Source organism: Oxyura jamaicensis, chromosome 2 (genome assembly GCF_011077185.1).
Source record: "Oxyura jamaicensis isolate SHBP4307 breed ruddy duck chromosome 2, BPBGC_Ojam_1.0, whole genome shotgun sequence".
In the NCBI taxonomy this organism is placed as follows: domain Eukaryota; kingdom Metazoa; phylum Chordata; class Aves; order Anseriformes; family Anatidae; genus Oxyura; species Oxyura jamaicensis.
This window is the reverse complement of record NC_048894.1, coordinates 136688087-136705089: the sequence shown is the minus strand read 5'-3', so window position 1 is coordinate 136705089 and position 17003 is coordinate 136688087. Positions and strand designations below refer to the sequence as shown.

The following is a 17003-nucleotide window of genomic DNA, read 5'->3' as shown; positions in this document are numbered from 1 at the left end:
TACTTAAAAAGATAACATCTATCTAATTTTAAAGAAATTCAACAACAATCTTAAATTCAAGGTAAGAAATAAGGAAAAAGAAAAAAACGCCTCATTTCACACTGACATTGTAACAGAGTAACTGCCAGGAATTACCTGTTTCTGTAATGGTCAATGTTGAAGCTTTCTATTTTACATTTGATTTTGGTATACACATCCTGCATGTCCACTGAGGCACTGAGATCTTCCAATTCACTGACAACACAAACTTCTGCAAAAGTCCAAGGAGATAAAAAACTATTAATCTGAAACCTGTAACTTTGAAAGCATAGAAATAAACCTGGGAAACTGATGTCATAAATAGGATGATGCTAACTTGACTCACAGTTTTTTCACACAGCACTCTTTTATTCAACTGTCATAATGACAGGAACCAGAAGAAATCCTATAATCCAAACTGTTCTATACTAAAGCGTAGAGCGACTTATTTATGGGTGTTTTAATTCAGGTTTTCATAGTATAATTGCTGTAAAAAATACAAAGATATTTGATATTTACTCCAACTACATCTGAGATTTCTTTCTCTCAGGTAATTTTTATCAAAGGTTCAAGTATATCTCTTTGAAAATTAATTTAATCATTAGTCTCCTTATATTTTCACAGTTCTATGATTAACAATGTTAAACTGTTAATCATCAGTTTCCTAAAAAAACCATATCTGAAGTCTTTCAGTACATTTACAGAATATGAGTTCCTTTCAAACAATTACTGTCCAGATGATAATCACTGTAATGTCAAATTTAAAAAAAGCTAATTGTGTTCCACACATATTTCTATTTTTAATATGAAGTTCAACCTTCCAATGACTTTATTTATCATGTGTGATCTGTGATGAAAAATAATCTGTGGTGAAAATAATCTGTGATGATTTTTTGAATTTATCAATGCAAAACTACATGCTTATAAATGGACACACACAAAAAACAACTAAATCATACAGAAATGGAACATGGTTACTATTAAAGCAAAAATGCAGTATTCTATTAAGTAAAATAATCAACTTATTTCCAATTTAATATAATCATCTTTCCATATGGAAAGGGAAGTTTATGCCAAAGAACAATGCTGAATTATTTTTACATGCACTAACCTAACTCCAGCTTGTTGCTCAGATTCAACCAATTATTTTTCTATTAAATAATGTCTAATATTACCAATAAACGCTCTGTAGCTAATACTGTGTTGTAAAATAACGCATGGAACTTAAAATTGTACATTAAGGGGAAAAATGTTGAATACCTGTCCCATTATTTCTAGGATCAGGAGCAAACAATTTTATAGTAATTTTTGGCAACATCCACTGCATCCACAGGCTGACACGTCCACTTGAGACTCCAATATTACTTGTTGTTTGTTCCAATGTAATAGAGTCGGAGAATGGAGAGTCATCACCACCCTGAAGAGAATCACCCTATAAAACAGAAGTAACAGCTGAGAAAAGAATATTTGCTTTTCACCGCTGCCCATTTTTCTTCTGTCTAAAGTGATGTAGACCCACCAAATTACATACATGTAAATACAAGCAGAGTCACTGACAGTGCATTTGAATTAAGCCATTTTTTTAATGTCAGGAAAAAATAGAACAAAATATATTATCCTTTTTTTTTGTTGCTGTTGTTTTTAGGTAGAAATAAAAATTATGTGGTAAAATGGTGATGTTCAATGACATCATTGCACTTGGTATAGGGAGCTTTCCTCAATAGCTTACACCAATCTTGCAGGAATTGAAAGGAATATTCTGACGTGCAATGGGAAAAGAGAAGTATGTGTATATCTGAAGGGCAAAAGAAGAAAAGAGTTGTTGGAGGTGCTAAATGGAGAATATCCCAGTACGTCAATAACATTTCCATACTGCATATATGGCATTAAACTTTTTTTTTTTCTTGTAACTGCTTGGGAAAATGATTTCACCAAGTAATAGCTGTGTGTAAGAACTGAAAGCATTTTAGTTCCAATGTTTAATGCTTTTCTGTTGTTTAAAAAGTTGATTGTCACTTGCAGTATTCTTCAATAAATGAACTGTTGATAAACGGGCTTGTAGAAGCTTCTGTGCCACCATTAATCCTTACTCATTCCCTAAAATAGGGAATCGGCAAACAAGACATAGAAGTCTATGTTTTCTTAAAGACAGCATGACATATAAAAGACATACTGAAAATCCTACTAGGAGGGCTTATCGGAGACCTGCAGACAAGTCCTGATAATTCTTCATAGGACAACTGAAAAATTCACCAGCAAGGGGATTTCACCAGAACTTTCCTTTGCCAAAACTTACTGGGTCCACAGAGGAAAGAAAAGATGCAGATGTACAATTGCTCCTCAGTTCTTAGTATTTACAGACTGTTAAACTCAATGCAATTGACACACAAGTCACTAGTGAAAATCAGAAGCCACTAACAATCCCCAGCACCTTCACTTGTAACCCCATCAAATGCTGCTAGTTTCCTTCAATATTCAAGCATAAATGGAAAAGAAAAAGGTATTGCCACTTTGAATCATTAAGATCAAGTTGTTTTTAACATTTTCGACAAATAAACATCCAAACTTTTCATGAATGCTTTGAGGATTACAAAATATAAATTATGATGAACATTCTTAGGAATTTTGAGATTTACCTAAATATTAACCATGATGATTTATATGGGAAACAGCCTAAAATCAGACACACATAGAGACTGCACAGTTTGACTGAATCTACTTTAATCTGTCAGGCAAGATGTGCTAATAAACTCACTTCAGTTCTGGAAAAAAACTTACTTTCAGTAGCAAAATCTAAAACCTGACATTACTTGACTCATTTTGCAGCCCAAGACCACGAATATGGAAATTCTGTTAGCAATCTATTTTCTGGATGGGTAGAACTTATCCCAGACCAAGCAAAATAGCTCATATGGAAGCATTTATGTTGATAAATCACATTTTCAATCAACTCAGGCCTACAGTTTAATTACAGGATTTCTATCATGTATACATGTTCTCTTATCACCATCCCAACCGTAAGACAAGACAAAAAGGTAGGTCAAAATCTTTCAGAAGTTTTGTATGCAGCATGTTATGACTTTGGGCTATTTGATAGACACCAAATGGAGCAGCTGACATCGTGCTGTTAGAATTTATTACATAATGAAGAATACAATTACTTTTTCCATCTTCTTCAGAGAAACACTGAACGACAGCTTCTATTTCAAGCTTTCAGCTTTAAGTCACTCAAATTAACATTTTCTTTTTTTTTTTTCTTTTTTTTTTCTGCAAAACTTTTAGAGGACACAAATAGAAAGAAAAATAAAGGTATTTTATCAGTGTGCAGCTACCTCTATCCTTTAAAAACCTACTGATACCTATTAAGGTGGATAAGACAACTGTCAAATCACTAACATACAGAGCTTACCTCTCCAGATATTCATTCATATGACAAAAGGAGAGCTTGTGCACCTACAATATGTTACTGGAAATGAATACCTACCTAAATGTGAGACTACAGTATCTGGAACAGTTCAACAGATATAGTATGATGCGCTGATATGAAAACTAAGATTCATTTCACCTTTAATTTTCCCAGTGACAGTGGTTTTGCATTAAAGAAATGCATGAAACCAGGTATAAGCACGACTGCTTACAGCTCTGAACAGACTACTTGTAGAGTCACTGCTGACTGTCTTTTGAAAAATTGTTATGCTACAAAGAACTCCAGAAAATCAGCTGCTAATTGAGGCTTATTAGCTCTCCTCCCTTTCTGGCTTCCCTCCCTGTTCTTTCTTGTTTGAGCACTACACCATATTCTCATTGAACAAACTTCCTTACACAAAACCACCTGAATCCCTCTCCAAGACACGGACTTAGCAAGACCCTTTTGCGTTTATCATTTGTTTATTCCTCCTCTTTCTGTTTTTCTCTTACATTGACTGTAAATTTAGATTATTAATGAATAAAAATTGGGAAACAACCACGGAAAGTGTCAGGCCTGGCACTCTCCAAACATGTGAAAGGATACAAGGAGAACAGCCACTTCTCCCTGTCTGTTGTTACCAGTTCTCCCTTCTCATTTATCAGAGGGGGTACACTTCCTTGGTCTTCTCTCTCTGACCAAGGTACCTATAGAATTCCTTCTTGTTATTCTTTGCATCCCTTTCCAAGTTCAATTCCATTCTGTGCCTTGGCTTTCATGGTCCCTACACATCCAGACAGCATCCCTGTACTCTTCTCAGGCCACACGTCTCTGCTTCCACTGCCTGTGCATTTCCTTCTTACACCTCAGTTTGCCTCCAGCCTGCCTCTCCTCAGCTATCTACTATGCTTACATGCAAAGATATAAAAAGCAGGAGAGGAAATGTATTCTTCCAGGACCTGAATGAACACAACAGTTTGAGAACCCCATTTTAATCAGTCCTTATTTGTAAGATCCTCTTACCAGAGAAGCCCCATCCTATGTCATGACTGCAGCTTCACGTCATTCAGCATGGCATTCATTCTGAGAGGTTCAGTTTCTGCCAGTACATTCCTTTCTCATTGTGTCTTTTGTATAACTTACCTGAACAGTTCTTTGACACACTGCCTTTCAACAACTTCCCACACCTTTGTAACTAGCCTTTGAATGATACTCCTAAAAGATGATGCTTCTGTTTTTGGAGTCCCATTGTGTCTGGTGACAAGAGTACTTTAGAAAAGGGGGGATCCTGCAAGCCAGGCAGCTGTGGAGGAATCAGCCAGCCAAGGACAACCTGCCATAGCTGATATCCTCAGATGAATTTCACAGGATATCAAGAAATGCAGGCCAGTTAAAGGTCAAGGAAATGGAAGAACAATACTTATTTAAACCTGAGATTGTTTATTTTCAGTTCAAGTCAAAGTTGAAAGCAATATCCATGTGTTGTGGACTGATCTGCTGCTCTCTATTCTTTTTCATTTTATAAAAAGCATTTTCCTTTTTATTTTTTATTTTTCGAGCTGGAGCATTTTTGAAGTTCTTTTTGTACGACTGGCACATTTCATTTGCTAGACTGCAACTTACAAACTGTGATGGAGGGGGTAGGAGTGAGAGACAGTCCCCTCCCTCCCCATTCACTCTCACGCTAGACACGTTCCAAAATGCTTTTTGTATGAAAATGAACTCTGTTCTAAAATGTTGGCAGATCTCTACATTTCTGATAATAAAAAAAAAAACAGAAGACAACAATAGTAAATTAAACATTAAGTGGTACACTTAACAGCACATACATACTGCCACCATGGCAATTTTTTAATTTTATACTTTGCTGGTTCTTTTTCATAATGTAACGTGTTTAGATGTTTCATGCATTTTTTAAACTTTTTTTTTTTTATTATTATTCTCTACAGAGAGCTGTTTTTGTTTAGTGGTTTGAGAATATAGATAACTTTGTTCTGCAGAAAACTGAGGGAATCATTTTCCCACAGTTTAAGCTTATTTTTCTGTAGCTATTAAATGATGTACTTCACAAAAGTATCAGCCAGTTGATAATTTTGGCACAAGGTTAATTGTAACAGTATTTTTGAGATTCTTGAAGAACTACAGTTATATAGCATAAACCCAGACATATATAAAAAGCAAATTAACTCAGGAATGTGCAATCAAATTTAAAAGCAGCAAACCCTGAATTTTAGGGAATGTGTTCCCTACCAACTTCCAAGCACATGAAAAATGTGAATTTTTATCAAAAAACAGTTACAGGGACAGGCCTCAATGTATAATTAGAAACTGCTTCTTCCTTTTCTACATACCTAAGGCTTTGGAACAGGCTGTATATCTGATAAACTATGATAAAAAAAATACACAGGTGAGGAAAAGAGGCCAAGATGCTTGCAGTTTCCATTGATGTTGCTGGAGCAAAGCTTATACTGGAACAATTCCAGTTATGTTTGTGCTTATGCTTGTCTGATTTGCAGATGTTTCTGACGTGAAACTCTGCAGTGTGTGAGGTGGATTTATTAAAATAAATTCAAATGCTGTAGCATATAATTGTGTAGACGTAGAAAGAAAACCAGTCCTTGGACATCTAGGAATCAAGTGGAGGCTGTTGATATAAAACACCAGTGCAAAGAAAGTATCTTGATCTGTGAAGCAAGCAATGTTATCAGAAATAAAGGAACTATGAACCTCTGGCCAGAGCCTTAACACCAAGGGGCTGTTTTCATGGCAGAGTAAGTTGGGGGTCTGACACCTGGACCTGCAAGTGCTAGGATTTTAGGGCTTGTTTGATCACAGGGACTGCAAAACCTAACAAGGGACTCAACTGTGTCATGCTTAGCTTTGCTCCCCAATTCTGTACTCAGGCTAGCGATTGCTCACCTGGTATTCCAAGTCACTTATGCATTTTACCACTTGCACTTGCTAGCTTGACAACAGAGCTAAAACTGCATTCAGCTGAGGCTTACAGGGATAACCTCTTCTGCTTGCAGCTATGCCAGCTGAAGAGCTTATCAACAGACATCCCCAGCTGCACATCGCTACGTCCCAGTCAAAGGTTACAGGCTCCTCCTATCTTCTACTTCAGCAGTTCAATATGAACATACTATCCACATTTTTTCTACCATTCAAACATACACAAACAGTTGAATTGGCCCATTCTCTCTCAGTAGCATGAGTAACACAGATGGATCCTTTGAAGGCAGAAGCTGCTATGTGGCTATCCTTTGCGGTGAAAAATGGAGATTACATTTCTTCTAAACTTTATATTAATGGTATTGTATCCTAAACCATTGAGCAGAGTCACAGGGATTGAAAAAGTGATGAACTGCAGTAGCTGAAGTCTTTTGTTTTAATAAGCTCAAATTCTTAGAATTTTTTCACTGAAAAACTAAGAAAATGAAGTGAAAAGACAGACTGTGCTCTTGTTTCTCATGCAGTTTCAATTTTCGTTTTGCATTTTCAGCACCCAGCGTGGTATTGTTAAATATGTTTATGCATTAATTTTCCTCTCTGTTTCCAGATCTACAGAAAAATCAAGCCAGAGTCAGAAACACTGAGCTATTTTCCCACAACTTCTCATGCCAAGTCCTAAAATATACAATTTAATTCTTTCACCAATTGTTGCAAATTGACCAATATACTGAGTTTATTTTCTTAGCAGAATTTATCTTTGTTCATCAGGAAGAACCAAACATATGAGGCCTTCATCCTTGGCCTGCCTAAAGCTCAGGGATGATCACAGTTTGGCCACACTACTGCTATGCCTTATCAAAATAACTTCTGCGTTCTTGCTCAATCACTGAGTTTCCCCAAGGACTAAACACTTCTACCACTGTTTGTACTTAAGTAAACAGTAACAAGTGGCCTGTTGTAGTCTGTACTACCTTTGCTCTTGGTGTTCCAAAGGAGGGATGGTAAAAATGATTAACTGTTTCCATCCCTCCAGTAGTTATAAGCCTCTCATGTTTCCCTCTCTTACCACCACCCAGACTAAAATTCAGTAAGCTAGGTAGCTTTATCTGCATTGGACTGTGGTATTCCCTATCAACCTGTCAGCACGGGAAGAATTATATACAACTTAAAATATAAATCATCCAGGGACCATATAAACAAATTACTTCTTTTACTTTTTAATACAAACAGTTGTGAGAGTTTGCTTTCTTCTTACTCTTTTATAGCAAGTCCATTGCAGCTGAAAGAAGCTTTTAGAAAAAATCATGTCTCCCACAGAACAAAGCACATTAACTGTAAAACCTCTGAAGTTAAAAAAAATGTACCTATTGTAGTGAATTATTTTTGTTTGACAGATTGCAAAATTTCAATATTAAAAACTGTAGGAACATGTAAACAAAATAAAAACTGATAAACAAAACACAAACAAGATTTCCCAAAGTCTTGGAAAATGTCCCTAAGCCAAGCCTGGAGATGAATATATTACTGTTTAATTACTCCATATGCTTTGTTGCTGTTAGTCTGCAATAATGGCTATAAAAATAGCTGCAAGCTTAAACTGTGGCTCATGCACTCCATTTTGATATATTACCCCCTCCATTTCTTCCATGAAAAATCCTAGTGTTACAGTAGTCTGAATACAAGTCATAACTGACAAACATAGGACGGTATCTTCCAGTTCAAACAACAAGGACTAGCTTCCTTCCCACATTGCTTGTAACTTTAAGCTGATACAAAGTACCTCCAAATTTCTGAAGATCATAATATGCCTCTATCAGTAATCAATAATGGCATTTTGGAGAATGTAAAGAAGTGCATGGTATTTAATCCGAGATGAAAAGTATTCTTCTATTTCTCAGAGTATTTGCAAGTTGTCTTCAGACCTGCCAGTATCAAGACAGCAATCAAGCAAAGTTCTGTTGGTGTTAGGGTCTCCTGGCCAGTGAGCACCAGTACTGTAACTGGCTCATGTGCACTTACTGATCCCCTGAAGGAATTCAGACCCTGTGGGAAGGGAAGAGAGTAGTCCAGTTCTAACCAGGAGCAACACACAGGAATTAATCAGACCCAGGAAAAAAGTGGAATGTTGCTCCAAACTTCTCAGCTGCCTCCACCTTCCCTTTTCCCTCTCCTATTCCCTGGAAGCATGCCTTTTTCATTCATCCCCTGCTTCCACGCAGAATCACTTATTATCAGTTGGTTAACTTTCCTGACATCTCAGTTCCACCAATCATTATTTCTGTGAGGTATTAAAGATAATTTCTGCCTTCTCTCCAAACAGCAATCCCTCTCCATGGCTCAGATTTTCTGTACCAGTCCGAAGAGTACTTGAAGACACTTGGAAGTACTGAAGAGTACTCGATGATATATGGAGCTGATAAGTACTGGGTTACACCCCCCACTCTTTTATACATTTTTGAAATTAAAATTATTTTTTTCAGAAGGCACTCTGAAAAATACTCAGCTCTCAACTGAGGGATCTCTCAACAAGATAATGCAATTGAGTTTTAAAATACTTTATTGGATTTCACCAATTACGCTCTTATGAACAAATTGGATCTCCAGATAAAATCTTATGTCTAAAATAGCTGTCATATGCAATGATACATACGTAGACAGACCATGAAGGACTATGCTTTCACACCAGACCCACAAGAAAACCTTGGCCTAACTAGAAATAGCATGATATAGCAGGCTGACATCTGTAGCCCATTAGGCAAGTTGACAGGTAGAACTAGCTGCTGTACTTCACAGAAGACAAAACAATCAAAAAAATCTGTCTCCATTTCCTGCCTGCAAGGCCTGTTGACTTACTTTGACTACTTCTGGGGCAGAGGAATAGCTGGACAACACTTCCTCTCTGTACAGATGCCTCTCAGATGCACCTTTACTTCTATAATAGGAGGCCATGCATATTTGAACATATAAAAAAAGTTACTTTTTTTCAAATAAAGTCTATAGAGATTATACCTAAGGCCTTCAGCAGAATAAAATAGTCCAAAGTAGCAGCTGGAGACAGCAGAAGAGACCAGGTTCTCTCTCTCATCTTCTTATTCTTCCCTCTTCAAATAAGGAATTAGAATTTCATGATCACACTATGTTAAAGCAAGGTATGGTGATTACAATTAAATTAGTAAAAGGAAACTAAGTAATTAATTACTCTCAAAGGACAAATGTTTTTCACTGGTTAAAAAGAATGAGGGAGAAGCATTCCCTAGCTTATTTTTCAATACATATTTTTTTTAATTCTCAACATGTCTTACCTCAAAGAACTGGACAGCAACCATGTCATTAATGAAAATCTAGCTTGTACTTTGATATACGTTGAATAAGTTCAGAGACAGCCACCAACTGCAGAAGCAAATGTGTTGTGGAAATACTGCCAACCATTATGTTCCCCTTTATTTAACTTACATTGTCTAAAATAGTCCATTAGAACTGTGAGAAGACAGTATGGTTCCTTTTATTATTTCTCACTGGTTGGCCAAGTGTGTTTCTCCTCCCTCTTTCCCTTTTCTGTCCCCAGCAGTAATACAAAACTCACAGATAGCAGGACTGTGCACAGCCTCAGGAACAATGTTAGCTACTTGTCACAGGATGATCCATGAACGATCATTTCATACCTTCAAAATGCCTTGAAATTTATTTTTGTTTCACTGTGCAAAACTGACTTTCACCACTAACTTCCTTCAAGTGATCACAAGCCCCATATCAAGGGAGAACTTATAAATGCTAATAGCACCCACAAATTCAAATACAGCTTGTTTTATAGCTACCAGTGTCACAGGAATCGAAACTCTTACTTGACTTTCTATACCAAAGATTCTCTCCAAATCCTTTTTTTTTTCAACAACAATATTTCTAAACCTTCTCCTTTTTTTTTTTTTTTTTTTTTTTGTTACTGTAAATTTAAACCCTTGCATGCCCTACATACTGTTTTCAACTTAATCACAATACACTTAATATTCCCACCCAGTTAACCAGAAATGGATTAAGATTCACTTCAACTGCTGGGCCAAAAACATTACCCTCCTATACTTAAATAACTTTGTGAATCCTTTCCTGACAATATCAAATTTAGCCTTCTAATTTTCATTTTGCATTTCTGTAAAAGAACTTCCAACATCCTCACATATCTAGCTACATATCATTGATTCTATGATTCTAATAATAGTTTGGGTTGGAAGGAACGTTAAAGATCATCTGGTTCCAACCCTCCTGCCATGGGCAGGGACACCTCCTGCCAGACCAGGCTGCCCAAAGCCCCATCCAGCCCAGCCTTGAACACTTCCAGGGATGTGGCACCCACAGCTTCTCTGGGCAGCCTGTGCCAGTGCCTCACCACCCTCTGAGTGAAGAATTTCTTCCTAACACCTAATCTACATCTCCCCTCTTTTAGTTTAAAGCCATCCCCCCTTGTCCTGTCACCACCCTCCCTGAGTCTCTCTCCAACTTCCCTGTAGGCCTCCTTTAGGTACTGGAAGGCTGCAATGAAGTCTACCTGGAGTCTTCTCTTCTCCAGGCTGGACAACCCCAACTCCCTCAACCTTTTTTCATAGAGGTGCTTAAGCACCTCAGTCACCTTTGTGGCCCTCCTCTGGGCTCGTTCTAGTACTTTCATGTCCTTCTCTTGCTGGGGGCCCCAGAGCTAAATGCCGAGCTATAGCTGGGGTCTCATGAGAGCAGAGCAAAGGGGGAGAATCACCTCCCTTGCCCTGCTGGCCACACCACTAGTTTTGATAGAACCCAGGATACGGTTGGCTTTCTGGGCTGCAAGTGCACATTGCTGGCTCCTATTGAGCTTCTCATTAACCAGCACCCCCCCAGGTCCTCCTCCTCAGGGCTGCTCTCAATCCACTCTCTGCCCAGCCTGTATTTGTGCTTGGGATTGCCCTGGCCCACAAGACCTTGCACCTGGCCTTGTTGAACCTCAAGAGGTTTGCACAGGCCCACATCTCAGGCCTGCCCAGGTCCCCCTGGATCACATCCTTTGCCTCCAGCATGTTGACCACACAGCTTGGTGTCATCAGCAAACTTGCTGAGGGTGCACTCAGTTTCACTGTTAATGTCACCAACAAAGATTTTAAATAGTGCTGGTCCCAATAGTGAGCAACATCACTCACTACTGATCTCCACCTGGACATTGAGCAGTTGACTGCAACTCTTTGAACGTGTGTGCTCTCCCACCTCACTGTCTCCATTAAGCAAATGACACCTGCCTTGGTATGTTTTTCTGCCAGCGTATTTGCGTATCTCTTGTGCCTGCCTGTTCTTCTGGACTGCCTTCCTACTCTGGCCATAGATGGAACAACTTGGCCTGAGAGCTTTGAATGGAGATGGACAGGAGCTTCATTCCTCTATCACTCTTTCAGGCATATGATCTATATGGTTTCACACAAAGATTTTCTCCTGTTTGCATCTTTTTTCTTTTTTTTTTTTTCATACCTTAAATAATAATATCCTCCAAGCACAATCAATCTTTTAAATTTCTTTATATTGTCTAGCATAAAGATACACTCCTTACAAAGCAATTTTCAAATCTTGATTGTAAGGTGCTATGTCAAGTCTAAGTCCTCCATTACGAAAAAAGTCCAATATTAATGACATGTGTTTTAATATGACTTTCTGTTCTAACAAGATTGAGATGCTGATCCCAGCTTCAGAGTGGAAAAAGGCTGAACACAAATTTTACTATTGGTCTGTTAGCTACTTCACCAAACTTCACGTAGATCAGGAGAAAATTTATTTAGCTAGAGCACAGTATTTGTTGAGAATAGGAAGAAAATGAAAAAACGATGAACAATATTTTGCAAGTAGTAGGATGTGAATGCTGAACTTGGACCCACATTGCCAAAATAATCTTGGTAACATATGGATTAAAACAATTACTGAATCAGTTTCAAGTAATTCTCTAAGTACAGCATGTACTCTAAATACTTCTGTCTATATAGAGGGTAAAAAAAATGTTATTTATAAAGCTGGTGGTTTCTCATTTTAATGTAAAAGGAAGTTGATGTTAGTAGGTGAAAAAATTCTACTTTTGTGGACATACTGTTTTCTTACTGTTATTGCTTATCTTAAGTTTTGTATCCATGGCAAGATTTTTTGCAACAGAGTTCACATGCACACAGAAAGACACCAAAACACAGGCTAGTCAAAAAATTTAGAAATTAATTTTAGTGAAATGACTAAAGAACTAAAGCTTCATCTCTAACACCCTTTAATGAATTACTTGTGTGTATGTGCATGCATGTCATGCATATGTTATAGTAAGCACTAGCAATCACCATTTTATTCTCTCCAAAACCTGGAATTAATACAAGCCACACATCGGGTTAAAGCAGTCCTGGTCCAATGTTGTTGAACTATGGAATTGCGGTTAGCATTCAACTACCAAGTATTTGACTGTGTCTCAGAACCTCCAGGTACCCCTAAATCACTGTGGTTATCCTGAGAATGGAAAGAATTGAGCATTGCATACCCATTACAAAATACCAGCGTACCTTCATCTCATCTTATGCGTTTAGAGGTTCTTGCTGGAGCACAAACAAGGCCAACTAATTGATGTAACTAGTAAGCCTGTGAGAGGCACTAAGAAAATCACAAATACTTGGCCTATTCAGTTGCATAGGTTCTTGTGACCAACCACTCTAATGCATCGGCTAGCTGGTGAGCTAATGACAGTCGTGGATGACATTTAACAACGTACTTATGCTGACAGAAGAATTAGCCGTCTTTCCTCCGCATGGGAAAGAAGCAGAAGTCCTTCCCATGCCTCAAAATAACATTTTACAGTTTTAGGCACACACAGAGATTAAGATCAGGTACCAGTTTGCTCCAAGCAGTTATGCAGTGCTGCAAATTAAGGAAGCAGAAATGGATAAAAACAAGCGGCCAATCTTTCTCATATTTGAAGCTGCATACCAAAATCCTCATGTGACATAGTTATGAAAACACCCCTGAGACAAGGGACAGCTGGGACAGTGGAAGAAGCAGAGCTCCCGAAGTAGCTCACAGACGGAGGATAACAGTGCCTGGATGGATCTGGCATGAGCGCACAACTGGGTAATCTGCAATGCCAGCCTTGGGAGTCTCCACATCCCTGGTACCTCTTCTGGCTCGTCAACAGATACTACATGCAGCAGCTCTGCAGTGTCTCAGTCTTCATTTTGACTGGCTTCAACATGACAGGCTGACTGCCTGAAGCTACCTGGAATGACTCACATGCAGCTCAGGTACCACAGGTACTTCAAAAATACCAGTTACTATCCTAATAACTCTGGACTTGAAAAATACCTTATGCTTCTTGATCTGAAAACACTAACCATAATTTTCTTACAAGAGTTAATATTCATTCAGTTCAAAGAGAAACAATTCAGACAAATAAAAGACATAGGAGAAATACTGCAACCATTTTTTTTTCTACACCAAACAGAGCAATGATGTATCTATCCTTCATTGGCTGATCAGGAGCAAAGCTACTTTCCATAGGGACACCACTACTCTTTATTGATCCTTTTCATTTGTACTTGACTGAACTCTGTATCTTGTAAATCAGTATTCATGTGATTTTTTTTTTTTTTTTTTTTTTTGGAAAACTTACCTCTGTAGTGGTCCCAATGTCAGCTGATGGGCTGTATGTGCTGGTATCTGGTGGAGCAGTACCAACACTACTTTTAACTGGAGAGCTAGGAGGAGCAGGTCCTGTCATGGTTTCAGTATAAACAGAAGACTGATACAGAATTCCCTTCCTCTGAATTTTATTCCAAACTTTACTTGTAATCTCAGCCAGTTCGTACAAAAGCTGCACCTGAAAGAAAAAATAAAGGAAGAATTTCTTAATGAGGTAGGGGAAGATCATCAAAATCAAAGTCCTCCAGTGAGAATTAAAACATAGAACTGAAATCCTCAGAATCTATAAAGTTCTGATAAGCATCTACATTGCAATTAAAATAATTAACAGCAGTCACAGTATAGCGATGTTGATAAAAATAATCAGCTCTTTGTCTAATAATCCAGTATGTAGTTCATAAAAGTACAGCCAATAATCTGTGCTTGTAAAATTTTATTAACATAAATTTTAACAATTAAACAAAGGTAATTTGTAGCATACTTCATATGTATAGATACTGCCTCTAGAAAAATGCAAACATACAAACTTTACGAAATAATAACAACACAAAATTTATTCATTTAAATGGTATTAAAATAATGATCCCATGCAGCACATGAAACTGTTCTATGTTTATCTGTGTTATCATTATTAAACTCAACAGTCTCCTGGCATATGTCATTCCAATATTCAGAAAACACACTGTTTAACTTGCACATTGTTTGACTCAGTTCTAAGATATTTACATAAGTTTTTGTAAATAAGCATTAATCACGGAATTTGTATGACAACATACTGCAATATACTGTATAAAACAAGCTCAGGGAAAACTGCAAACAATATATAAGCAGATCCACAGCTGGATACCATACCCAACTTGCCATTATAAAAAATGGAAATTCTCATATTTATAAGAACTTTAAGCCTCAGGACACATCTACTCTATGAAGCTGGCTTCTTATGTGGGCAGAACAGATGCAGAAAAACACTGCTGTCAATCTACATTTGATATAAAACAGTACTTGATTTTGTGCGTGAGAGTGTGTGATGAAGTCTCAAAGAACATGCTACAGTCCTTTCTTAAGAGGTGAAGTGCTGGAATTTTATAAAAACCTTCTTAGTTCATCTTGGGTTTTCTTTTGAAGTTTCAAGGCTTACACTGAGCAGGTCATACACACTTTTGACAGAATTTTTCCTTACAGGAGATAAACTTCTCGGTACTTTTTTTTTTTTTTTTTTTTTAAATCTTCATATATGGTGCAATCTATAGACAAACAATAATGGTGGCTGTTTTCACTTAATAAAAAAACTCCTTTTAGCTTCACTTTAAAAGGTTTCATGTCTGTAGCACTTTGATATGCAGTGGTAGCCTTTAAATTGCTATTCACAAATTTCCAAGTTTTCCTGAGTTTCTTCCATATAACTTAGGAAGATCAACTAATAATGTCCATCTGATTGATTGAGTAATATAATATTAACTGGTGTTGACACTTTGCTGGCAAAAAAATCTCTAGAAAATTAATAGGATACAGGCACGCATCCAAATCATACATGCTTGCAGCCTCCCCTCCCTCAAAATATTTATTGGTCAAGAGACGAAAGGATAATTTAAACTATGCTTCTCCTGAAGAAGCAGGGCTTCCAGAAATTTAATTATGCTACTACTGTTCATAAAGACCCAAAATGACACAAAGGAAGAAATGATGCAACTTCTCTGTTTACATGCATGCTATTGTAAATCCTGAAGAGGTTTGTCATCAGATAATCCAGAGTTTAGACCTTACTGGGATTACAACAGTCATAATCATTAAAGCTAATAATTACTTATGTTCTCAGAGAGATTTTTAAAAATTTCAGAGGGTGGAATTCTTACATCTACTCTGAAATAGCGGCTATTTCAGACAGCTATGGTCACCTTTCAGACTGTTGCCAGCAACCCATAAGCCAGTAAGTGTGAACCTAATGAACTTTATCATCTGAAATCAGAGACAAAGCAACAAGTTCACTAAGAAAAAAGGCACACTTTGATTAGGAGATGATTTTCATAGAGATAATTTAAAAAATAGAAACTACATAAAAGCCACGCTACCATACCTCTTTGAAGAGAAAAGACACGTCTATATGTTAAAAAACAAACAAAAACAAACAAAACCACCTCTCACATAAAGAGCTGAAGCTGTCTTTGATTATTTTTTAATACTCTTAATTTTACCTCAGCAGTTGTTACTCATTCAAATTGAAGGATTTCTTCAAGTTTTGAAGACCATTCCTCATAATATCAGAAGAGCTAATGTAAGCGTAAGGTCTCTTTGTTTTAGAAGTATTTTGGAGCACAACATTAAACGTAATTACGTTTAGTACTCCCTATTCAAGAAAAGAAAAATTGTATGACAAAAATAGGAATAACTCTGCCAGTATTTGTTAAGAAATGTTTCCCTCTCTCACTGCTTCCAATCCCTTTGCAGCAAAACCACACATAACTCAGTAAGACCCCACTGGCTACTTGGCAAAATCTGTGAATTTCAATATGTTACAGTATTTTATACTTAAAACACATTACTACAAAATTGAGAACAATACAACAAAAGGCAATATCCTGACAATTTTGCACACAGAGAGTATCTATTGACTTTACAGTGACACAACCATCAGAACGTGGTTTGACATTAAATCATAATAGTCAAATAGTATAATACTTCACTTTTGCTACCATTTAACAAACTCACCAGGTATCACCTAATTTAAGGCTGTCATCTGCAGACAAAATATAGCCTGTCATTCTAAAGAATCAAATTTCATAGTTACTCTAGGGTGAGTTTATAAATATCATATGGTGTTTATGTAATTGTATTTTACATCTTCTGTTCTTGAACGTCTGGTTAAAGAGGACTCATTTTCTTTCACCTTTTGCATAAATAAATCAGGGAGAAAGAATAGCTCAAAAACCTTCACTAAATTCATAGAATTTGCCCACGT

The 17003-nt window shown here is 37.1% G+C and overlaps 1 protein-coding gene across 8 annotated transcripts in view; it reads right to left on the bottom strand.

The window, feature by feature from the left end:
* VPS13B (vacuolar protein sorting 13 homolog B) overlaps positions 1-17003 on the bottom strand; it is a 468066-nt gene that overhangs the window by 206638 nt on the left and 244425 nt on the right. For all 8 annotated transcript variants that reach the window (XM_035319261.1, XM_035319264.1, XM_035319260.1 and 5 more), the window contains 3 exons: positions 14019-14225; positions 1279-1450; positions 136-250 (listed from right to left, as the gene is read on the bottom strand). In XM_035319261.1, coding sequence (XP_035175152.1) covers positions 136-250; positions 1279-1450; positions 14019-14225 — 494 coding nt within the window. The remainder of the gene's footprint in view (positions 1-135; positions 251-1278; positions 1451-14018; positions 14226-17003) is intronic.